At 50.9% G+C, this 24,418-nt stretch overlaps 1 protein-coding gene across 4 annotated transcripts in view; it reads right to left on the bottom strand.

Annotated features, from left to right (window-relative positions):
• Positions 1-24,418, bottom strand: part of LOC134474974 (uncharacterized) — a 55,746-nt gene that overhangs the window by 13,501 nt on the left and 17,827 nt on the right. The window contains exon 2 of one of the 4 annotated variants that reach the window (XM_063244144.1): positions 1,216-1,448. The exons of 1 other annotated variant lie outside the window; for it this stretch is intronic. In XM_063244144.1, the coding sequence (XP_063100214.1) occupies positions 1,293-1,448 (156 nt within the window). In that variant the 3' untranslated portion in view covers positions 1,216-1,292. Of the gene's footprint in view, positions 1-1,215; positions 1,453-17,440; positions 17,596-24,418 lie in introns of those variants that run through there. 2 more of the 4 variants (XM_063244150.1, XM_063244148.1) reach the window with 2 other exon arrangements.

Below are 24,418 nucleotides of genomic sequence, written 5' to 3' on the forward strand. Positions count from 1 at the left end.
CTGGGCAGGGTCCACAGAGTGTCACATGTGCATGTGTACCCACATGTGTCCCAAGGGATGTGCACCCATCTGTTCCTTAAAGCCCACATCTAACACAGACAACTACAACGTGTCTGTTCAAGGACTGAGAAGAGTTCCATACACATTTAGGAACACCTCCCTCTTGTTCCAGGCACCATGCCAGGGCTGGGGCAGGAGCATCCCTGCTGCCAGCTCTCCTCCCCAGGCAGGGAGAGGGCTTCCCCAGGGAGGAGGAAGGCAGGGGGAGCTAGGCTGAGACTGGACAAGGGATAGGTAAGCCACACCAAATACCAGTGGTCTGACCTGCTTCATCCTCAACCAGACCCCCCACAGCTCAGAGCATAGGACTAAATTCACAGCCCAGAACCCTAGACCCCCGCACCCCAGAATCCCAGCATCTGATTGCTGGTAGTTTCTACATATCCTTATAAGAGAAAGCTCCAGGATGGGGTGGGGAGGGCCCAGGCCAGGCTCCGGGTAACCCCATTAGCAGACATTTGGAGCACATGGTTACTTGACCCCAGGCAACCCTCACTGAGCCAGGAAAAGAGGAGAACATGGAGCAGGCCTGGGCTGCAGAGCTACTGAGGAGCTGGAGGACTGGCCTATGGCCTCTGTGGGGTCCCTGTCTCCCTAACACACACACACACACAAAGATGGAGGAAGAAGAGGAGGCAGCTGCTCCTCTCCACTCCCCAATTATGTGAGACCTGAGCCAGGCATAGGCCATGGTCCATGGCTGTCTGTATGCCATGGGGCATCTACACACACATGTACACATATGCAAATGCACGCTGCGTGTGAGTGGGGGTCAGGGGCCATGTGAGATGACCACTTGGAATCAGGCAGGGAACCAACTTGCATGTCTGTTCTCTTCTGAGAGAGCTGCTCATTAGGAGGCATGTGTGTGTGTGTGTGTGTGTGTGTGCATGGGTGCGCGCGCGCGCGCGTAGGACAGTGATTATGTGTTCACTGTGAGAATCTGCTCCTGCATTCGTGGTGTGGATAAGAGGGAGGAGTTCCCTCCCCAGGGTCTTCTGAGTTCCTGGCTTGGCCTGTGCCAGGCCATTTAGGGAGCGCCCGTGCGTTATGGTGCGCGGGTGAAAAATGGAAATGCTAATAAGTAGTCGTTAAGTTGTCTTGCAAAAATGTTAAATGATAAATTGGGTAATGTTATTGTTGAAATGAAATATGTAAAATAAATGAGTTATTTATTTCTAATAAATATTTTGTTTACGATATATTTGTGAGGGTGTTAATTATTTTCCCCCTCAATCCAGGCAACGTATAAATTCTAATAAAGTATAGGCTGCAGTGACGGCGACAGTGGCTCCTCCAGGTCGGGCTGATGGAAACCTCAGTGGAGCGGGCGCTGCAGTCCCAGCCACTGTTCTGCTCGCCAACCTTTCACCTCCACGTTCGGCCTGCTGTCTATGAAAAGAGGAAAAAGGAAGGAAGGAGGGAGGGAAGGAGGAAGGGAGGGAGAGAAGAAAGAAAAGAAGAAAAGAAAAAAAGCAGTCAGGGAGAAAACAGGTGGTCTCGCAGTGAGATGACTGCGCATCCTGGGCCAGGTCTCACTCCTGAGCTAGTTGTGCAAGCCCTGGATGTGCCCATCACCGTGGGAACCAGCTTCTAGGGAGAAGAAATAAATATGTAAGTAACCAAGCCAAGTCTCCCCAGACCCACCAGCACTACTGAGCACTGGCTGGCTTGGCACCAGGGCTCCCAGCTGAGGGTGTCCAGATGCACCTCCCCTTCTGTTTCCAGCTCAGTCCACCCAGACTTTCCTCCTCCTCCTCCCGTTGGAGGGAAGCCTCACTCTCCTGGCCCTGCCTCCTTCTCTGCCCTTTCGCCTCCAGCCTGACTGTGAGGCCCCACCAGGACTGGCCATGATCTCTCCTCCTTTGGGTCCATCAGACCAGGAACTGGGCTGGGCACTGGCCTGGCCCCGAGGCTGGAGTGCAGGGGAACATTCTCCTTGGCACAGGCTGCCTCCCTGAAGGGTGTTATCTCCCCACGGTCATAAAACTGCTGAGGCAGCACGGCCTGGTGGGCAGGGAAGGCAGAGCTGCTCTGTCCCTGCCCCAGGCGCCACCCTGCCTTTCCTCTAGCCCTGTCTGCCAGCACCTGCAGTGGAGAGGTGCTACGCCCTCACCTCTGGCGGGGTCTCACTGCCTAGCACTCTTCCTTCAGGCTGAGGGCCACAGTGGGGAGGCTGGGCAGATTCAGACATTCCCGTGGGTCCTTTAGAGTTGGGGTGATGAAGTCATCTTAGGCTCCCCCAAAGTCTGCCTCTAAAGAGACCTCTTTTACCTGCCTGCCACTGGCCAACACCTCAGGTGGGCCACTGCAAAAAGCACCCTTCCACACAGGACCTGTGTGCTTGTGTGTGCCCTGCCAGGGCTCGTGCAAGAGGAAAGCAGGCCAGCTCCAGGACCTTCGGCATGGGACAGGAGGAAGGTGACTGACAGGCAAAAGCAGCAGACATGCACAGCACACACAGTGTGCCCGCAGACCCATGGGAGTGGACGCTGTGCCCTAGTCCACAAGGCCACAGTCCTGCGAAGGGCAGCACTGCACAACTGCACTTTTGAAAGAGTTTAAATCAGGTCCAGGAGTTGTGAGGAAGGCTGACTAGACAAAAAGTGGCATGAAATCATTGCCCATCTATAGGCTTTGATTAGGCAGAGGGAGGGGCATTGATGGAGTGGAGAGGGCGCCCCCTGCTGGAAAGAGCAGCTGTAATTGCCCCTCCACCCCAGCCTTCAACAACTCACCCCTGGACATCCATACCCCCACACTTAGCTGCCACACTCCGGGCCAGTCCAGCCAGGCTACAGAACTCTGAGTTCTTTTCTAAACATGTAAAATCTTTGATCATCATCTATTTAAACTGCATAAATAATCCAGCAGGTTTTAATAGGGTTTTTCTCTGAATCGGCAACAAAGCATGAAATGTGATATTTTCACCATGAGTAGTTGAGAAATTAGTCACCTCTGTTCATGGCTCACTGCTGGCTGGAGACCCCATGCCGTCTGTCCCCTTCTTCGCCTTCACCACAGTCCATCCTGGGCCCTTCCCGTCCTCCCCACAGTACCCACCCCCCTCCCCAACCCTCCCCCCCATAATGGCATATCTTGGAGGAGCCCCTGTGGGCCTTCACCTGAGAGTGAAGACGGGGCTGCTCGGAGCCTGTGCCCAGAGTCTTCACCCCAGGTCAGCGCCTCTGGTTCTGAGTCCCATCATTGGGCTGGGCTGGGGTTTGGAATGATGGATGGGTTTAGGGATAGCTGTTTGGGGCAGAGCTGGAGCATTTACCATGGTCCCCAGCTCCCCAAAACTTGCCCACTCCCCCTGCTGTTGCACATTCACACCCACACGCTATTACAGGCGGCTGGGCCAGGCTGGGGACGGAAGATGTGGAGGCTGAAAGTAACAGCTACTGGGACAAGAAGGAACCACCTCGGAAACCAGAGCTGTGTCAAAGGCAGGCTTCCGGGAGGGAGGTGGTGGTGGTGGAGACGGACAACTCTGTGGAGGAGGCAGCAACTGTCCAAATATGCACAGAAGACCTCAAGCCCACCTGCGGATGCAGCAGCCAGAAGTACCCTGTCCCTGGGTACCTCAGGTGGGGCCGGCAGCTGGCGCGGGGACCAAGCCTTGGAACGGGACAGCCCTAGCCATGAAGCCTGTTCAGCTGAAGCCTGGGCATGAGCCGCAGCGGGAGGGGCATGGGTCCATCCACGTGTTGAGGCTGAGCAGGGCCCCTTTCCTTTCTGCTCCTTGCCTCTGGCCCCCACTGAATAAAACTCGGGGGGGGGGGGCGGCTATTCATGGGACCAGAGAATGTATGAGCTGCCCCCAGCCCCTTCTCATTAGGGAACCCCCATCAGGTGGCGCTCATTAACTTCAAGTTGTCTCTTGTTTTAAAAGTCGGGGGAGGGGGTCAGGGTAGAGGGGCACATTGTCTGGCTGCTGCCCCAGAGAGATTAGGCGCCCAGGAGGAGGGGGCAGGCAAAGGCTCTTTAATTAGTTACTTTCAAAGGTTCCCTGTCCTCTTTCTCTGGGTCCGCCTTACCCCCGGCTGGGCCCAGCTTCCAGGGGGGCAGCCTTTTCTGCTTGGCAGAGCCGCTTGGTCACTAGGCTTAAATCAGAAGCCTTTGTTCCCTCCTGGACAATGGGCTCAGTGCATCAGCCATGGAGGACACAGAAGCAGCAGGGCCTTCTTCTGTGAGGCTTGGAGCCAGATGAGCTGGGTACATCCTGGCACCAAGCACAGCCAAGGGCCCCAGCCAGGACCCGGGCATCACAGGCCCCATCTAGACTGAAAGGAAGAGGAGCTGGCCTCATATACAGAGGCACACATCTGCCTCACGAACTAGTCTAGCAGCAAGAAAAGGAAGGCCAGCCTCATCCCAGGGTCCCTTTCCCAGGGAGGATCATGGGGCTACCCAGAAGTGGCCTGAGGAGAGAGGTCCTCTTCCTTCCTCACAGGAAGAATGGCCTACAAGTCAGGCTAACAAGCATTCATCTCTGCAGCCTCTTTGCCTGTCTTTGACATGTGGGAAGTGTCGCCTCTGTAGTTCTGCAGTAAGCACCCAACACCACGTGTGCATTCTTCTCTTGTGGCCCTGCAGCCAGCACCTGACCCTGTTTTCTGGTGGTAAGGAGCAGGTAGGTATATAGGACCAGTTCCACTCTGGCTTGCAGTGGTGGACATGGACTGGCCTCTGGTCACACGAAGTTCCAGGACTCACACGGGGGAGACTTGGGAAGCAGTGAGTATGCAGACGCCAGCCAAGAGGAAAGAGGATCTCACACTAGGCTGATGAGATGAAGGAGGACATCCAACAGAACAGGCAAGTGGAGGAAGGGAGATAAGCCACCATCCCCAGGGGGCCTCCGGGAGGAGTGAGGAGCTGGGTTGCAGGAGAAGTCAGTGGTTTGCCTGGGTCAGCAGATTAATGGCACTAACGAAGTTTCAGTGAGCGTGGTGAGTTGGGGAGCCCAGGGCGTCCATGTGGAAAGGCACATGACTGGGGATTGATCAGGCTGAAGATGAGACAGAGAAAGCTCCCCGGGCGGCGGAGGTAAGACACGCCAAAACCAATTACTCCCGGCCCCTCTGGCCTCCAGGTCCCTCCCCCAGGGAGCAGGGAAGTGGGGCAGAAGCCCTCCCAGGCGCACATGGACACCGAATTCTCGGGGCTGGCGACACCCAGGGGGTGCGTGGAAAGATCCACTCCCCGTGCACTGTGAGCACTGCATAGATTCTGCCTTGTGGAGAGAGCTGACTTCTCGTGGAGTCCTCACATCCACCAAGCACAGGCACCACCGGCAGAACCAGCAGCCCACAAGAGGCCACAGAACTGTGGGTGGAGGTTTAGCCTGAGAGGCTTCTTTATTCAACTTCTTCCTTGAGTTTTTGAGCTCAAATCCTAAATCCTGGTCATAGCAAGCCTGGATTGCCATTTAGCTGATTAATTCTCGAGGAGATAATTGACAACTTATCAAGCTCCAGTTAAAAGAAATCTACCCCACTTTCAGAAAACCCACCCTTCCGGGAATAGTCAGTGACACATAGGTTCCTTTTAACAGTCTGTTATGTTTGTTGAATGAATAAGTGTGGCAGATTGGAAGCCTTTTGCAGTTTAAAGAATTCACAAAGGGTATCAAAGAACCAGATCAAAGGCCGGGCAAACATCCCTCACAGGACCAGCGAAGCCTGTGGTTAAAAATCAACAGTTTAGAGGTGATCACACATAAGATAAGGGCCCTTCAAACCCATAACACTGGCCCAAGGGCTGACTATGCTTGAGGTCAGGGCAGTTCTCCCACGGGAAGGGGCTGCTCCCTTTCATGTACAGTGAAGGTTGTACCCCATTCGTACCCTGGGTCCTGGGACAGGATTTGTGCTTCATGCTATATGTTGATCGATGTTATTATCATCATTAGCAATCTTGTTTAATCATAAAGTCACTTTTCCTTTAAATATGTGAGTAGAAAACACTGGCTGTTCTTGTAGTGGGTCCAACCCTACCCAGCTCATTCCTGCTGGAAAGCACCTCCAGTTTTACAGGTAGCCAAGGGTGATACGGGCTGGAAGCCCTGGATTCCCACAGGGGACCTTGTTCAGAGAGGAGCTGTGGCCGCGCAGCCTGGCCACACACTCGTCCCACCAGTGGGGTCATGTCCCCCAGAGCTGCAGAGTCGGCAGCACTCCCCAAGTCTTCACCTGCCCCCAGCCTCTGGCCTTGCCCATGTGCTCACAGGGATCCTGACCCAAGGATAGCTCCCTTTCCCCTTCCCCCACCTGCACCCTGTGCCCCCACCACCATGTCTAGGGGGAGACCCGCTCCTCTTGAGGCCTGCACGCTTTTGTCAGTGTTATGTGAGCTGCTAGTGACAAGGGCCCTGAAACCCAACTCGACCAAACTCATAAAAGGGGTCACTGTCTCTTTAATTAAAGTCCCCTGTTTAGAGGTTAAAGACAAACCCGTTTGAAGGTGCAGGTGTGTGGGGGGTGGAGGGTAGAAGGGCAGGAGGGAAGTGGAATTCTATCCTGAGAGGGGAGCCGGGGAGGCTCATGGGGAGACTGGCTGACTGGTGGGAAGGGCTGCTGGGGGCCCTGAGGAACCCTGGCCTAAGGGTCCTACAGTCCATTCTGCCAAGCTCGTCAGCTGCCCACCCCACTTGATGCCTTGCTGACCATGCCCTGTCCGCTCCCCAAGGCCCCTCTCACAACCCCAGAGTTCTCCACTCAGTGAGGGGCCAGGGCCTCATCTCAGCTCCACACACAGGCAACTTCATTGCAGTTTAGCATAAAAAGATCAGCTGGTATCGACCCCTCATTTGGACCCGTGCCACGCTATTGGCAGGAAGACAGAATAAGTTAGGGCGGCCATGTTTCAAAAATTCTCCATGCGCACTCAATCACGGCTGGGAAGGCGGCACAGCGCAATAACCCAGTGGCGCTCTCCATTTCCCCTGTAGATCAATGCTAATACCAGGAGGCCCTGCAAGATGGATGGAACCGACAGGAGCCTTGAAATCCCGACACAGGGCTGGTGCCTCGGCCGGCCGATAAAGGATTTCACTGCTGCCAGGCAGGGACACAGATGCTCTAGGAGCTGCGGGAGGGCAGGCCACGAGGCAAGTAGTAGGGTAGGCAACCCCTCCCACTCACTGACTCCCCATCACTCACCTGGCCCCCCTTCCGCCCACATGGCCAGCCCAGAGCACCAACACCTCCCAGGGAGGCTGTCACACACACTCACGCTCACATACACTCAACCTGTGCCCCGCAGTCAAGGGCTCTGCCATAGGTACATGGCCTGCCCTGCACAGATACCCAAGCAGCAAGTCCCATGCGCAGTCGATGCCCAGCCCTGCGTCCCTCCTTGCCCCTGCCCTCCTGGCTCTGTTCAGAGCCTCAATGCCTCAAACCACCAGCAGAACCCCACCAGCAGGAACACACCTGCCAGGCTGTGGACAGGAACCTTGGGTTCCAGGGACAGTGCAGCCCCAGATGCACAAGCTGCCTCCTCTCTGTGGGCCTCCGAATCTCGCTCTTGCCAAGAGTCACAAACACAGTTCTCAAGCGAGCACTTTCCAGCTTTGAGTGCCCACCTTACAGTAGCCTGAAGCCACACACACACCACACACCACACACATGCAATAGGAATGCCTAGAGCAGGGACAGCAGCTGTTCATCCTTCCCAGAAGCAGGCTGCCTGGGAGCCTAAGAAGCCACTCCTCAAGGAACAAAGAACTGAGGCAGGGCGAGAGGGAGCACAGTCTCCAGTCAGCGGACAGAGGGAGAAGCTCCTGGCTGTCTTCAAGTGCGGTTCAGCTTACCAACTGCGCTGAGCCGCAGAGCGGGAGCCATTTCCACAGCCTCACACTGACATCTTGTGGTCACATCTAGGGATTGCAGGCACCACGAGGAGGCCCTTGGTCCCAGGCCATGGTGGACAGTGGATCCCATCCCTGGACGCCTTGCCCCATCCTCCGCTGCTGGAAAAGGCATGGGGGGCTGTCATGCTCCTCCCAGGGGAACAGGTGGAAGGACAGGAGGCAGCCTTGGGGAAAAGCTTCAGACAAAAAGGGGTTGAAATAAAGGATGGCCCTGGGAGCTCCAGTCTGAGCTGAGAAGAAGCCATGCTCACCTCTGGCCCCAACCTCACATGAGGAACACTGCGCTCTGGGAGACTGCAGACTGTGGAGGACAGTCAGCCTTCCCTGGGCTCCCGGGCCACGGAGGAGCCCATGCTGGCCTCACTGGCATTGGTCTGGTAGTGAACTTCTGGCCTCCTCACACCCTTCTCTTCAGGGAACGCATGCCGACAGGACAGGTTCTGCCCTAGGGGAGTCTCTGACCTGGGGAAGGGAAAGGCTCAGCCACTCGCAGGGACTGGCTCTCTGCAGAGCTAGTGGTCTGGGGCCATGGGAGCCCCAACTATCCCACCTCTCCCGCCCGGCCTTAGGCAGAGCCTCTCAAAAGAAAATGATTGTTGCTCCTGCCTAGGGCTGGGGAGAGGCCAGGCGCAGAAGTCTGGGGGTAATGGCCCACCTGAGCCAGCCCCACCCACCCTGACAGATCTCCTGGGTGAAAGCACACAGAAGTAGCCTTGACTGGATTCCAGGATCTCTGGAGCCAAGCCTTCGACACCAAGACATGGCATACCACAGGCAGGGCAGAGGCCGTGGGTCTCGTGACTGGAACCAGGGAATCTTGGAGGTTCTGGGCTGAGTTTGTTATAAATTAGAGACTCGTTAAGAGAAAGTAAGAAGGGCTCAGGAAGAGCTTTCAGGGCCAATCTTTTCGATTTCTCATTCCATTTGTTTATTGCGAGTGTTCCTGTCTCATAAGCTTATTGCAAAACCAATAAAAATGATCTATTCAGAGTAAAGAACTGTTATTTTGACTGGAAGCTGCTGCTCGGCCCTGGGTCCCACCTTTTCCCCTCTGCGTGCTTGCAGTCAGGGCCTGGTTGACCAGCTGTCTCTTGCCTCGGGATCAGCAGAGGGTGCCAGACTCCTGTTCACTAAGAACTGCATCACCTGCCACACAGCAACCCCCTGCTGCCACAGGCCTCCAGACAGCGCACACCCCTCGCCTCTGACAGCCACACAGGCTCAGCTGTGGGGGCACACGAAGCCCAGAAAGGGTCCAGGACAGTCCCTGGAGCCTAGAATCTCAAGTGGGATTTTGGCTCAGCTTCTCCTCCATGCCTCAGGGAATCTCCCTTCAGCACAAGCTTCCCTGCCTAAGACAGCCCTGCAGGCTGATAGAAGGAGTGAAAAGGCCCAGGGGTTCCCAGAATCCAAAGTCCTGGCTTTGACCTTCAAAGAACAGAGGCCCCTGACCAGGCACTGGGAATCCAGTCATGGTGAAGGTGAGAGACAGGAACCCTACACCAAGTGCACTGGTTCGCAGCCCCAGGCCCATGTCGCAAATGACATCAGCTCTATTCAGGAACTGTAACATCCAAGATGCTGCAGGCTTCCGTCCTATCGGTGGTGCTCGGTGCTCGGTCTGAGAGGCTTTGGGATGATTACTGTGGGGGAAAAGCTAACACAAGTTTTTGCCAACTCAATCAGAATCCCTGAGGGTCAGAGTGTTCAGCTCCTTCCTGCCAAGGCCTGAGTAGCTCAGTCCGTCACACAGAGTGGCAGAGCTGGTGGAAGCCAGTGTCAGGCACCTGCAGCATTGCTCTTTGCTCTGTGCCTCCTCTCTCAAGATCCTGTCCCAGAGCCCTGCCCCTGCCTGTCCCAGAAGGCAGCTCAGGTCACAGGCCATCCTTCCCCTTGGGCTCCTCTTCCCAGAGGTAAGGTCATCTCTTTCCCCACAGCCAATGCCCAAGGCCCACAGGAGGGAAAAGTCTGGTTCAGAAAGGCGTTGGCATTTCTCCATCATTTAAAGAGTCAGCATCAACTGACTCTTCCTCCATTTATGTACTCTGGACGAGAAGAGCAAGAGATGAAGACAGTTGGAAGGCAGCAAAGGTTTTCAGGAAGCAGAGCATCTCAAGGCCACCTCAGGGATCCCAGCAGCATTTCTCTTGATCCTGTGAGTATTTACACTAAGGTGGCCAGATGATACACCAGGTACTATTCTAAGTGTGCTGTATAGTTATTTACTTATTTAATTTCACATTAGCTTATTGTGTATCACATAATAAAGAATAAATGAATCTTCTTAATAACCTCTGAAGTAGGTACTACCTACTTTATTAGTTCCACCCTTTCAAGGAGGAAACTGAGTCACAGAGAGGTAAGTAAGCAGTATGGGTCTCACAGGCAGAAAGTGGCTGGGCCTCCTGGAGGGAGGGTGGTGGGACAAGCTAGGAGACAGAGGAGAGGGAGCACAAACTGTCATCACACCTGGTGAAGTCTCTCAGGCACGATCCCTGAGGAGAATGGGTGACATCTCGTGGCAATCTCTGGACCAGGTGTCAGTGGGATCTTTCCTAGCATCAGGTGAGTCGGATGGGGAACCCTGTCAGCCTCATTAGTGGAGGTTTCCTCCATGGACGTGAAGTTTCTCAGAGCTCTTCTACACTTCAACCCCTCTCAGTAGCTATTTCCAAGCAGTCATCTGGATGCCTCAGGAACATGCTTGTTTCAGTCTCCATGTTGGGAACCTTCTACCATAGAAGCGCTAGTGCAAGGCCTGGTGGATAGGAGGACAGTTCTGAGCATTCAGAAGGGATAAACCACCCTTGGAGACCGGCATGGGGTCCCTTCAACTTATCTCTTGTTAACCTGCCTGCTTCTGCTGTGGAAGGCCAGTGCTTAGCGTACACTTGGGTGGCAAGGGGACACAGAGGCAACCTCTATTATGGCTCTCTCCCACACTGGCCCCTTGGGGAGGCTTCTGGAAGCCAGGGTGGGGGGCACACCACCACACATCCACCACCTCCTCGCTCACAGAGCCCCACTGCCCCCACAGCTGCCTGCACTGACATCTCTGAGAGGGCCTTTGATTAAAGAGACAAGTGACTTTGCCCATTCTATTGATCAGAATAAATTACTAGGAACTAATTTATGGGCCTCCCCACAGCCGATGACATGGTGGATTGTGCGCTATTGGTCAGTAAATTGGATTGTCAGGCTAGATTATTGGTTCGTATACAGTTATCTCTCATAGCAATATCAGGCAGCCCAGGTAGAGGACTGAAATCCTTTCTCTGCTGCCAGATGCCAGTATGTCACGAGGCCTTCTCCAGGAGGGCTGGCGGGGAGGGGTAGCAAGGGAGGTGCGGGGAGGGGAGGAGAGGCGAGGCGAGGCCTCTGTGCAGGACGCTTATTAATTAGTGCAGCATCACAGCATTAAAAGAACATTAGCGTGGAATCGTCTGCAGAGTGATGGGGAAATGACATTGTGGGCCTCCTCCTGATTCTCCAGCTACGGCTGTGCTGGGAAGAGGCAAGGAGGGGGTTGATGAGCAGACTGTGGGGGGGATGCAAAAGATAAAGAGTGAGGGGCTAGAAGGGCCAAGAGGAGGAAGGGAGAGGAGGCCACATCCCTGGGAGTCCGAGCAGCTCTGTAATCGGCAGAGCCCCACTCGGGGAAATGGAGCTGCTGTTCTGCTCTGTACATCACAGCCAACGATGAAAAGTTCTGGAGCTGGGATTACTCAGGCAATTTGGCCAGTGATGCATAGGGCAGTAGATCCTCGTGTGCTTTTCCGTGCTTCTGCCAAGCCAGCAATAACAAAAACTTATTTTTTGCCAGGGAAACGAATATGAGTCAGGCAGCCCATCAGGATAAGGGGGGCTCTACCAGCCACAGCAATTTGTACCACTTGACGGTTTCCCCAAGCTCTAAAGACCTGCCAGGAGGTGACAAAGGCAAGACAATTTCCAGTTCACAGTTCTGTGTCCTCAAAGCATAGCTATGCGCCACAGCAGGAGCTGAGGGTAGCAGAGTCAGCCGTCTTTCCCCCAGGCTCCTGAGGAAGGGGAAATGCACTAGGAGAGAGGAGAACACAGAGCCAAAGTGTAGCTATGAATTCGCTCACACTCTGTCCTCCCCAGACATGGTAGAAGGGGCCAGAAGCAAGAAGCCTTGCAGCACCAAGCTGGCCAAGGTGTCGACATCCCTAGGGAAGGGGCGCCCTCAGTGCCCCCTGCCACGGGTGCTGCCCACCAGGCCCTGGACCACGCACCGGGCTGGGTGTGGGGATGCAAGCTGTTTTCTTCCTCCCTGGGGAGGCCTGCCCTTTCTGTGAGACTGATCAGGAGCACAGAGAACTTGTCCTCCGGGCTGCAGGCCCCCGGGGGAATGTTTGGAGGGTGCACTGAGCCCTTCAGACTTGAGTCATCACTCATCCGACCCAGTGGTGACCCAGCGAGTAAGCCGCTGGCAGGAACCCAGGGCCTCCCGTGTGCCTTTGTGAAGGGTAACAAGGAGGTCAGTCCACAAGAAAGACACTATGGTCACCTTCTAACCTCAGTGCTATTTAATTTGCCATCCTGGTCCTGGGAAGAGGCTTGGCCCCACAGACCAAAATTATTCTATATATTCCAAAGGATAGAGATTTTAAAGATAAAAACCCCTATGTAAGCTTCTAGATTCCTTTTGTGCCAGTTCCACTTTCCAAAAGTATGACCTCTCCCTTTGTGCCCTTTGCTGACGAATGTTAAATTGAAGGAGGAAGCCCCTTGAGATCAAAGGAAAAGGGCTGGACCCCGACCCCCCCAAAACCGAGGTCATGGCCCCTGCACCTGCCTGGCACTGCTGCACCCTCACTTTCCTGTCAGCACCTCCGGAAAGGAGCACACGGAGCTGCCCAGCCTCCACGAAGAAAAAGTTTGCAAGCTCGGAAAAAGCAAAGTGGGCCTGTGAGTTGGCCTATAAATTAAAGACTCATTAAGAAGAGGCAGGAAGGGCTTTGGGGGCCTGTGCCTTTCGATTTCTTGTTGAGCTAGTTTATTGCTATTGTTTCTATTTCATACGTTTATTGCAAAACCAATAAAAATTATCTATTAAGAGCAGGAAACTCATCTTTTGACTTGTTGGTTGAGGTTTCTACAGAATAACCTTTAACTGTTCCATGTGTCTTCAGGAAGGAGTAGGTGCACCTCCATTGGCTGCCAAGCACACAGCAGGAATGGCCATTGCTGGGGGAGGAACAGAGGCTGCAACAATAAGGACACCACTCCATCCAGGCACGGCAGCTCTTGCCTGTATTCCTAACACTCAAGAGGCTGAGGCAAGAAGATCACCGAGAGTTCATAGCCAGCTCAGGCTACAGAGGAAAATTCTGCCTCAAAAAAACTAAAAACAAAACAAAACAAACTCAAAAATCAAGAGCAGCATGCTCAGAGCTTTCCGGCCTGCTGTGTATTTATATTTCCTACCTGGCACCACTGTTCACTGTGCAGGTCTACAACTCTGCCTTCTGAAGTCCAGCTTGGAAGCACAGGTAACTAACATCTACTTTATGGAACCCTTCTTGGAATAAAATTGCATAAGAATGCTTCCAAATCAGACTCATAAAATTTTTCTTCCCAGAAGAAAGGCCTGGGTCCCCCCCAGTCAGAAGAGAAGGGAGCTCAGGTCAGCTGCGCATGTTGTGCCAGGCTCCACACCCTTTTAAAGTGTGCAGTATCTGCTTACTGCCAGAAGGGCTGCTGAGGCAGGAGGTGTCAGAGATGTACCCCAGGCAAAGGACAGTGTAATCCTCAGTGGGAACACCGAGGTGGAGGAGCCCAGTGAGCCCTAGTCTTCTTTTGAAGAGAGAACAAGAGGCTCCTGAGTCATTCTCCCAGGCCTTCAGGGTGCCCTCTGGGAAGATTCACAACCAATTGAGAGAAAACCCACCCAACTGTGACCCAAGTCAGAACTTGCCTCCAGAGTTTCCAGCACCCCTAAATCTAGTGCAAAGGGACCATGGGGCCTTTGATAATCACTCTGTCAAGTCACGGGATGGTGACTAAAGGGCTGGAGGAGGGGATGTGAAGACACTCTAGGAAATAAATTTGGGTGATTAAATTTCAAGGCAGTTCATGGAACAGCAACCTGAGGCCTAAACTAAGCCATCAAGTTACCAAGAGGATCGAGACTTCAGTTTAACCATGCTGCCCAGGAACCAGGTCTGAATCTGCAGAATTACTAGTGGGTTAGGAGAAGGTGCCCCCAACACATTCTGAGTAACTGCACCTCCACATCCTCAGCCATTCCTTCCAAAGGGCCAGGTAGAAACAAGGCAAGCGGTACCACCTTTCCCTGCTTATTACACAATTCCAGTTTACGTACCCTCCCAGTCTCTCCTAGTTCCCCCCAGTAAGGCAGCAGGTGAGGATGGGAGGTCTCGAATCAGACGCCCATGAGAGCTAAGCCAATTCTTGGACAGACTCCCGGGCTGCTCGCCTAGGGGACAGGCCTGAATTCCTCCCACATTCTGCTGTGTCCAATGAAGGACTTGTGCCCTGACCAGACCTCAGCCCCACAGCCCTGGCTCAGCTTCAGTCACACTGTAGGCACTGTCAGGCATTGCAGTGACCTCCAACTAGCCCGGCTGAGAGCCCAGGTCAGGCCCTGCTTCCATTCTGTTCCTGCCCCATTAGGGTCCTGGGCATCACTCTGTTGCTTATTGCTTTTAAGCCAGTGTGGGGAGAGCCGGAGCCAGGGAGCCCCCAGGCCTCTGCGATGGAAGAGCCCAGGTGGGAAGAGTTAATGATGGCAGCTGTCCCATCTCTCTCTCTCTCTCTCTCTCTCTCTCTCCCTCCCTCCCTCTCTCAACCTCTTCAAGATTTCACCTCTCTCCATCCTGGCCCCACCAGCTGTTTCCTGCAAATCCAGCAGAGACAGCTGCAGGCCCTATGAGGCTGGATTTCGGAGGCCCTGGAGCCCCTTGGCTTCCTTGGCCCAGATGTGGGCTGATCTCTGGCATCCAGACAAGGCTGTGATTGTTCATAGCATCTTACTAGGAAACTAGAGGCAAAGCCCAAGAAAAAAATTACAAAAGCAGAGAAATGGACAATTTACAGAGCACAGATTCCTTCGCTAGCATGACACACACGTCCAGTTCCCCCAAATCCCCAAAATGCTGTTGCAAGAATAAGAGAATAAGAAGAGAAAGGAGGACAGATAGCGCTCGTGGACACAAAGGCCTCCCTGCTCCCTCTTCTTCAGTTCTCCTACCCATGCACCAGCACAGATGGAAGGCTGCCCACTGCCGTGCCTGAATGAGCTCACAGTGGCTTTCAGAACCTGCTCCCCAGGACTCTGTCGCCCTTTGTACGCAGCCTTGGTGCCCTGTCCAGGAGCCCTGACCATGCTCCATCCCCAGACAGGCCACTCTGCCAGGCTATCCCTACCTTCTCACACACCACTGTCTTGGCTTCCTCATGTGCTCAGCTGTCGGCTGCCTGGCAACATGGTGGCACCTTCTCCCAGGGCCCTTTCTCTCAGAGGACTCTGTGCAAGTCCCCTCAGGCAGCCCCTCTAACCCCATGCCATACCTCCTTGGTGCTCTAGAATTTTCACCAGTGTATTCTGTCACTATCCAGGGTGCATCAGCACAAACATTGGCCCACTATCAACAAGGCCCCCGGAAGCCCTCCTGTCAGAATACCTGGGGAAGAGGTGAGGCAAGACAAGTTCCCTGCTCCCATCTCTAATCCTAGGCTCCCCGAGTTCCACTTCCATGCGTCCCATTGGGAATGCAGAGGAAATTCCCATCTGACTGATGTACCCACACCTCCAACTCGGTTCTGATCTAATGTGTTGCTTTACCACTGTAGGTAGCTGGGGTCAATTAGGTCAGCTATGGGCTTTGGGTTCAAATCCTGCTTCCTTCACCTACTAGCTGAATGATCTCCATTAAGTAATTGAACCTGAACTGCTTTCTCTGTGATGAGGCTAAGCATTTCTTAGCTCCCTCTTATGGCTGATGTGAAGAATCAATAAAATTACATCTATAAACCTCACATTTTGTCTGGCACATGGTAACAATGTTAAAATAGACCTGACTATACAGATAAATCCCTTCTCCCATGCAAACTGGTGTCCATATAAACTCCTTAAATTTCTTCAGTGACTTCAGATACACCTGCAGGCTTATTCTAGGTCCATGTGACAGACTGCTCACTACAAATTAATAAATTCAGTGTTTCAAGCTTGGCCAATACTGTTTTTTGCTGTTTTGCCAGTAAGTCAAAGAATCTGTTTCTGGTTCAGAAAATACATTTTCTGAAACCAGAAGGCTGAGAGGGTCAGGCCTTGGATCAGAGAACATTTTCTAAGTTTCTGGCTTCCCAGAGAAGCCCCCAGGAGACGGCTTGCTTCTCACCTCAGCCACTGAGACCTCTGTGCCTGGCGCTCTGGCTTTCTGCTCTTTTCCTACTGGGAATTGCTACCCGCAGGACACAGGTTTTCAGAGGGTGTGTGGTTGAGTTTACTTGGTTTTTTTCTATTTTGGTTTGGTTTTTGTTTGTTTGTTTTTTGGTGGGTGGGTGGACAGATGGTTGAGGGGTCACTAGAAATCCGTACCTCTTTTTGAGGCCCAGAAAAAGCGATGGTGGCCTAGCAACGAGGGACTCTGCCTAGTGACAGGGTGGGAGGTAGTGTCAGCTGGAATTGTTTAGAATGCCTGGAGAGCAGGCAGATATGGAAAACACCTTTCTGGATTCTGTCAAGCTGGGGTTTCAGGCTAAAAAGAGAAGAGAGCCTCCCAAAGGATGAGGAAGAAGTGTGAGAGGCAGGATAAACACAGTGTGGACACGTTTGGAGACATCAGGAACCCAACCTTGGAAAAGCCTCAGGCCGTTTTGAAAGTGCGCCCTTCTGAAGTAAGCCTATGCAAGTGAGCAGACCCATTTGCAGCGACCACTTCTTTTTCCATATTCCAGTTTGGAAAGAAGCACGTTAATAGTTGAGTCTGGACTATGTTCAGCATGAGAAGACAGCACCCCTCGGAAAGGATAAAGCACACACTCACTTCAGGTGAAGCCATAGGCAGAGTGCATGACTTCAATGGTCTGTCTGGGTCAAGGGGCCGTTAAAAAGTTGGGCTTGCTGTGCCTTGAGCTCTTTGCAGCCCTCACTGCTTCTTCCCATCCCAGCACAGGGCCTGCACAGCCCTTCCTGTGAACTCTCAGACCCTCCCATGAAGAGAGGAAAGACTATCATCAGCCTTTGACCCGAGCAACAATTAAAACTGCTGAGTCTGAGCTGCCCCTAGCCAGGAGGAGCTCGAAAACCCCAGCAAACTTTAACAAATAACCAGCCTGCGCACGGGAGAAAGGAAGCTTTTTCACTAGACAAACTGACAATTAGCTGTTATTCAAATCCCCCTCCAGTCCTAGCATATTGGTTCTCCTTTGAAAGTGGCGCAGCATGGGGTAGAATTTTTGGCCTTGAGTTGAGAACTACTGTGCATAAAATCAAAGCAACGAAGCCAGCAGTGGAGAGAATAGAGGCTATTTGGGGATTAGCGATTTCGAGTTGGATTTCTAATAATGTGGTGAGTGGTGGGTTAGGAATGTCCTCCAGGAGCATCAGGCAGTCAGCACCGTGGGACTTGTCCTCACACTGAACTGGAGAGCAGTGAGTCACCACCCTAGAGAGAGGAAATACAAAATGCCATGAAATAACTGCAATTCAGCAGCGCCACATGGTAATCTGCCTGTTATGACTGCTGCCGGCTACATCTCATGCTAGCAATCTTGGGGTTACATGTGAGGGCCCAAGTTTTTTACTCCAAATTTTCTCCCCAAAGAGCCACAATTACAGGCGCCCCCACATTAGGGAACACATTGATGGAGAACAAAGGAAGGGTGGATGAGATAGGAAAGGAAGAAGGAGGGGCAGGCATTCAAACTGCTCATTTTCCCCTAGGAAGCATAAGGCCCAGCCACTACGGTGGGTGAGCAAAGCAAATTGGTACTGGGTGATCCAGATTGCACAGCAGAGGCTTGCCTGTTTCCCAGACAGTTACTGAAGTTTATAACTCTTTTGGGAGTAAGGCACAGAGACCCAGGTTTCTTATTGACCAGTTGGGGAGAGGGAGCCAGAGCACCTGGGCTGGGTCTGTTGTTCTTCACAAGACTATACTGCAGTCTACCAAGAGATGTTTGGAAATGAGATTTTTAAAGGTACGAGGGCTAGAAAATCATGGCACAATCAACAGCTACACCAGCTTCGAGACCAACATGGCCCAGAAACTCAGTCCTTCAGAGGCAGAGGCTAAAAGGGAGGTGAGCCCTTCTCCTAGGCGCCTGGAGGGGGGCAGGCAGCTTTGTGAGGATATGTTTCCTTTCCATTCTTTTCTTTGGGCTGAAGAGCAGCCAAGTGGGTGGCTCCCATGCAGCTTGATGGGTATGCATGGGCCCTGGTGCCACCTGCCAGGGCCAGGGCAAAGTCTACAAGGCTCGTCTGTACTCCTGGGCCCAAACTTCTCAGCCCACCGCTCTGGAGCAGCCACAGCTCCAGCCATCCACATCCCTCACCCTGGGCTGCGACAGAGTTTGAACTCAGGATGTCCTTTTGTGCCCATTTCTCAGCCTGACACATCTGCAAGTGCAATCTGTGTCAGCGGGGGTGCTGATGGTCCAGTCCTTGTCACTGCTGTGTGGTAACCCGTTACGTAAGTGTCCCACAGCTTACCCATCCCACTGTGGGGACATGTGTGCTACTTCCCTTTCTTGTCTGTCATGCACGAAGCCGCAGTGAGTATTCTTGTACATGTCCTGTGGTGAATGTCAGCACTCATTTCTGCGTACGTACATCTGGGAGTGGAATTGCTGGGCCTTTCCTTTTTTGTACCAGCAATCAAACTCACGACCTCGTGCTTGCCAGACAGGCACCGTGCTGCTGAGCTGTGTCCCCAGCTGGGGCATTTACTTATAAACAAAATAACCTGCACTCAAAGAGGGCAAGGACCCTGTCTGCCGTCTTTGCTGATAGACCCCAGGCCTTGTCCCAACGTAAGGCTCAGTCAGTCTCTGACAAGGATAAACAATACTCACAAATATGTCAGCTTTTCCAAATTAATGCATGCATTTGATGCAATTCTAATCAGATTATAAAGGTTTTTTAATGGAAAGTTGAATAAAATAATCTTAAAGGTATAAAGAAGGACACATGCTTTAGAATGGCAAATAGAGATGCAAAAAAGAAAGGTGAAGGGCGAGACTTGTCTTCCCAGATCTCAGGCTGTACTATAAAAGCACTGTAATTAAATCAATTCGGTATTGGCATGGGAATAGATAAATGGATCAGTGGAGTAAAATAGAGAACCCAGAAATAGACCAAATTTATATAAGAGAATTTATTATATGACATAGCTGGTATTTCAATTCCATGAAAAAGAATGGATTATCTAATAAATGATGCCAAGACAACTTTCATCTAGAATAAAATAAAACTGGACTCCTATTTTATACTCCTTACAAATATAAACTCCATATAGGTTAAAGACAAATGTAAAAAATAAGACAATAACAATCTTGAAAATTTAGGAGGCTATGTGTTCAATAGAGGCAAGGGAGGAGTGTTCTGTAAACCAAGACTGGAAATCCAGAAGCTATAAAAGAAACGTGGCATACTTTGCCTTGTAACAATGAAAAAAACTTCCCTATTGCAGAAGATAAAATAAGCAAAGCCAATAGGCAAACAATAGATGTGTATAGGAGAGATGGATAATTGGAAACAACAACAAACAAAAAGGTTTTATAAATAGACAAAACTAAGCAATTCAGTTGAAGATGGAGCAAAGGATATCAGAAGCCACCTCACAGAACAGTATATTTACGTCATCAACATGCTTAGGAAAAGAAGCTCAAAATTATTATTATTCAGAGAAATGCAAATTAATATATAAGATATTATTTTATACCTTTCAAACTAACAAAAATTAAAATGAGGCCAATTTTCATTGCTGGCAAGAACCAGGAAAACAGTTTTTACGTTTTCAGAGGAATGTAAATTTCTATAAACCTGCATAACTTGGCAACATCTTTAGAAATTGAAAACATGTATTCTTTTGACCTAACCCATCCCACTCCTTCATCACAGGAATGAAAACACTCATGCATACTGCATAGGGGTGTGTGTGTGTGTGTGTGTGTGTGTGTGTGTGTGTGTGTGTGTGAGTATACTGATCATTTCTCCCCTCTCTCCAGACCTGGAAAAAGAAAGAGACAAATTAAAATCTACTGATAGAGAACAAGTAGCATGCTAATTTAAAAAGGTGAAAAAAAAAAAAGCCAAGTGCAATGGTACACGCCTGTAATCTCAGCACCAGGGAGGCTGAGGTAGGAGGACTGTTAAGAGTTCAAGGCCAGCCCAGGCTACATAGCAAGAGTCTGTATCAAAAACACCACAAAAAAAAAAAGTTTTTTAAGAAGGGCACATCCATACATCCACACATTATTCCTGCATGTGTACAAGTTAAATCTTTTTTAATCAAAAAAAAAGAATGAGCCAGACATAGTGGCACACCTCTGTAGCAGAACTGCCGAGAGGTCAAGGCCAGCCTGGGCTACGGTGAGTTCAAGACCTGCTTGAACTACATAGGGAGACCTTGTCTCAAAGAAAGAAAGAGGGAGGAACCGCATTCTGGATACATGGCCAGTTTTGCACCAGGCAGGAGCAGTACAGAGGCACATGCAAACATGGTTTATTCTTTTAGTCATTGAAATTAACAAGCAAAGAGAGGGCCATATATGCCTCCAAGGAGGTGTCAAATAAGAACCTCACAGAGCAGCAAATGAAATAAGGGGAAGAAGGTTTTAAAATTATTTTTTACTAAGCCCAAGATCCTGTTGGATCCGAATGACCACCACCGCCACATGGGAGCCCTCGACCAGCCAACTCCTCCTCCTGCTTGGCTTTGCTAGTCTCCCCAGCTCCCCCTATGTGGCTGCCCTCCAAGATAAACACATTTTATTTTAAAGCTTTTACTGCTACTAATTTACTGATAATCACCATGGAAACGAGAATGGACAGCAGAAAGAACACAGCTGAGAAGGCTTTGCTGGTATAGCTGCTACAAGGCTCCCTCAACCCCTCTGGCCTGGGCTCCTCCTGCCCAGCGCTGGGTGCACCCTCCCCCTGCTCTCCCCTCCCCTCCTCTTCCCCCTGCTCTCCCCTCCCCTCCGTGTCTCTCTCTGTTTCCTGTCCATAATGCAGGTCCTTATCTGAGTTTTGTCATCAGCCTTCCCCAGTAAGTGGTCCTTCTCCTTCCATAGCCATTGTTCTCAGGGGCCACTCTCTTCTGAGGTTTCCATGTCCACATGGTTCACACCAACAAAGACAGCCAGACAGGACTCTGCGAGCCTCCAACCCAGCAAACCCCAGCTTGCTCAGTGATTTCATCCTCAGGAAATCCCAGCCCCCATGACCCTCCACCGAGAGTTTTTCAGCCTGTCCAGGACCCTTCACCCTGCTGGGCACCTCCCAACACTGCAGCCTTCTCTCTGCCAGCCGAAGCCACACTCCAGTGGTGTCACTGGCATCCCTAGTCTGCCAGGAAGCTGATGAACACCCTCCAACCTAGGGGGACTGGTTTTGCCACCTCATGTCCATACAGAGCTTTTTGAGTTTGTCTATAGGTGACTTTTTTTTTTTTTTTTTTTTTTTTTTTTAGTCAGAATTTTGCTCGGTAGTCTGGGCTAGTCTGGAACTCTCAGTTCTCTTTGCCTCGGCCTCCCAAATGGTTGCTGGGATTACAGGCATGCAACATGAAGCCTGGCTTCTGCACCCGTTTTAATGTCAGTTTCCTTTAGAGGTCCCAGATCTACATTTTCTGTCTGATAGTTTATTTGTCTAGATGCTCTTCAAATGAAGATTCATTCCTTATATTTTGCACCTTCCATTTCTTCTTGTGCTACTGTACCCTGTTTCCTCCCTCCCTTTTCTTTTTTCTGTTTTGGCCTTTTTGAGACAGGGTCTCACTACGCAGTTCATGCTGGCCTTGATCTCATTTTTTAGCCTAGGTTGGCCTCAAACTCAAAGCAATCCTCCTGCCTCAGCCTCCTGAGTGCTGGGATCACAGACAACTGCCACCTCACCTGGCTTCTCTCTTATTTTTTTCTTAAACTGCATTCCCTAGCCTGCTTTTGTCCAGGCTGTTCTCACATTCCGAGCAGCACCCAGCCCTGGGAAGAGGGAGCCAGAAACCAGCCACAGCGAGAGGGCCAGCTAAGCGCACTGATGCGAAACTCTGGGGTTTTGTTTTGCTTTTGGTCTTTTTGAGACAGGGTCTTACTCATAGTTCAAGCTGCACTTCAACTCACTTTGTAGCCATCTTGGTCTCAGATTTGCAGCAATCCTCCTGCCTCAGTCTCCTGAGTGCTGGGATTACAGGCAATGCACCACCACGCCCGGCAACTCAGTATTTTTAATCAATCCTATCTAAATTTTACATTTGTCAAGTCTCTCAGAACCTTAACATAAACTACTGACTCACACAAGAAAATGGCCAGAAGCCTGTTTATGCAAGAAAAAGAAGTAGGTTTTATTACAAGTCTAGTAATGTCAGTTCCAGGGGAAACTGGAAACAAGAAAAACAGAATGTTTTTTGTTTTGTTTTATAGGGGCCTCACCATGTTGTCCAGGCTGGCATCAAACTTTTGGGCTCTAGCAACCCTCTTGCCTCAGTCTCCCAGCAGCCAAGTACATGTGCCTCGCTCGGAGTTGGAATCTTAGTAGTCAAATCAATGCCTAATGAGCCCGGGTGGACCAGGGGGACAGGCACGGGATGGCCAGAAGTCAGAGGTGTGCGCACAAGCACACCGTGTGAATCAGCGGAGCAAGTGAGCAGGCCAGCCCTGCAGGCAAGGCCTCATCCTGCACCTGACAGCATCTCAGGTCTGAGACGGAGGGAAGGCCACACACCCAGCCTTGCAGGGTGAGTCACATTTCCAGACCAGAAGACCCACTGCCAGTGCTGTCTGCTTTATCTTGATCTTAATCTTGCTTTTTCAACTACAAAAGTAAACTCATAGGCATTGTAAACACATCAAAAGTTAAAGAAATGTGCAAGGTAGGAATCAAATTCTCTACTTCAGAGATGTTCAATGTATCAAGACTGCTTTCCCCACACATTTGAATGTGTCACATATATGCACATATATGCTAAGGTTTGCAAAGTGAGTTATCATAAGATCACGGCCACTTAAGCAACTTTAAACCTAAAAGAAGTTAACCATGTCCCTTACCTTACTCATGTGTAGTTTAAAATAAAAATACTAAACAATAAAATAAGAAGAAAGTCAAAGGTTTTTTTCCTTTAATAATTATTTTATCATTTTTAAAAATAATGCATTTTAAGATTTTTTCCTTAATACCCTAAGCATATGACTGGTTTGCAAATTAGACAGTCTAACAATGCGTACAATAAATTGTCTTGCAACCTTTTTTGTCTTTTTTCCATCAGAAATCTCTGAGGCCTCTGCCTGCTTTCACATCCAAGCATTACTGTGACTGGCAGGTGTGGGCCTTGCTCTGGGGTGACATCGTTCCTTGCATGCCAGTGCCTGTGGCCAAGGGTTAGGGCCTCTGAGGAACTAGCCTGGCTGTAATGAATTAGTGCGGCACCCACTGGTGGGACAGTCTCTGGATTCAGAATCCAGTCCACAAGCACCTTGGAACCTTCAGGGAGAGGTAAACTGTCAATTAACTTGCTCATTTAGTCACAGGCACTTCAACTCAGAAGCAGGGAATGCTCCAATTACCGTGAAGATTAAAACCCGAGAAAATTCACTGATACAAGTTTTCCTTCATGATCTCTGTGAAAGAATTCAGAATTCAAAAATGCTGCTATGGCTGAGAATATGGGCATTCTTTGCAAATATTTTCCCCCTGTATGAAATGGAAATTAATACTGCCTCAAGGGCCTCCCTCAGGTGCACACCCGGATCCTGAGAGCTCACATCTCGAGTGAAAAATAGTGTAAAAGTCCCACCATTACCACACACACCCTTCTGCATTCTGTGATTACTTACAATGCCTGATACAGATGGAAGCTCTGCTAATAGTTGTTACACTGTATGTTCGAGAAATGCGGACAAGAAAAAAAAACTGTGCATGTTCAGTAGAGACAACATTTTTCCCAGATATTTCTAATCTGAAAAAAATTTTTAATCTGTGGTTGACTGAATTCACTGGTATGGAAGCCAAATTGATTGTAAATCTTGGCGTTCCCTCACTGAAACCCTTGAAGGAAGGAGACACATACATCTATATGTAGATACATATATAATTTGTTAATAGTGTTTAAAGCATGGAAGCTGGTTAGGAGATTGCCAAATTGGAAGCAGTAACCCTCTGGCGGCAGCCTCCGAGTCGCAAACCTTGGGGGCGGCGTGGATAGAGGCTCAGTCCCGGGACTCCATTTCCGAGTCTGCTTTCACTTTATCAATGTTGTAAAAGCAGAGTTC

This window comes from Cavia porcellus, unplaced genomic scaffold (assembly GCF_034190915.1).
Source record: "Cavia porcellus strain 051 isolate PalLab524CR breed Dunkin Hartley unplaced genomic scaffold, mCavPor4.1 scaffold_2, whole genome shotgun sequence".
In the NCBI taxonomy this organism is placed as follows: Eukaryota; Metazoa; Chordata; class Mammalia; order Rodentia; family Caviidae; genus Cavia; species Cavia porcellus.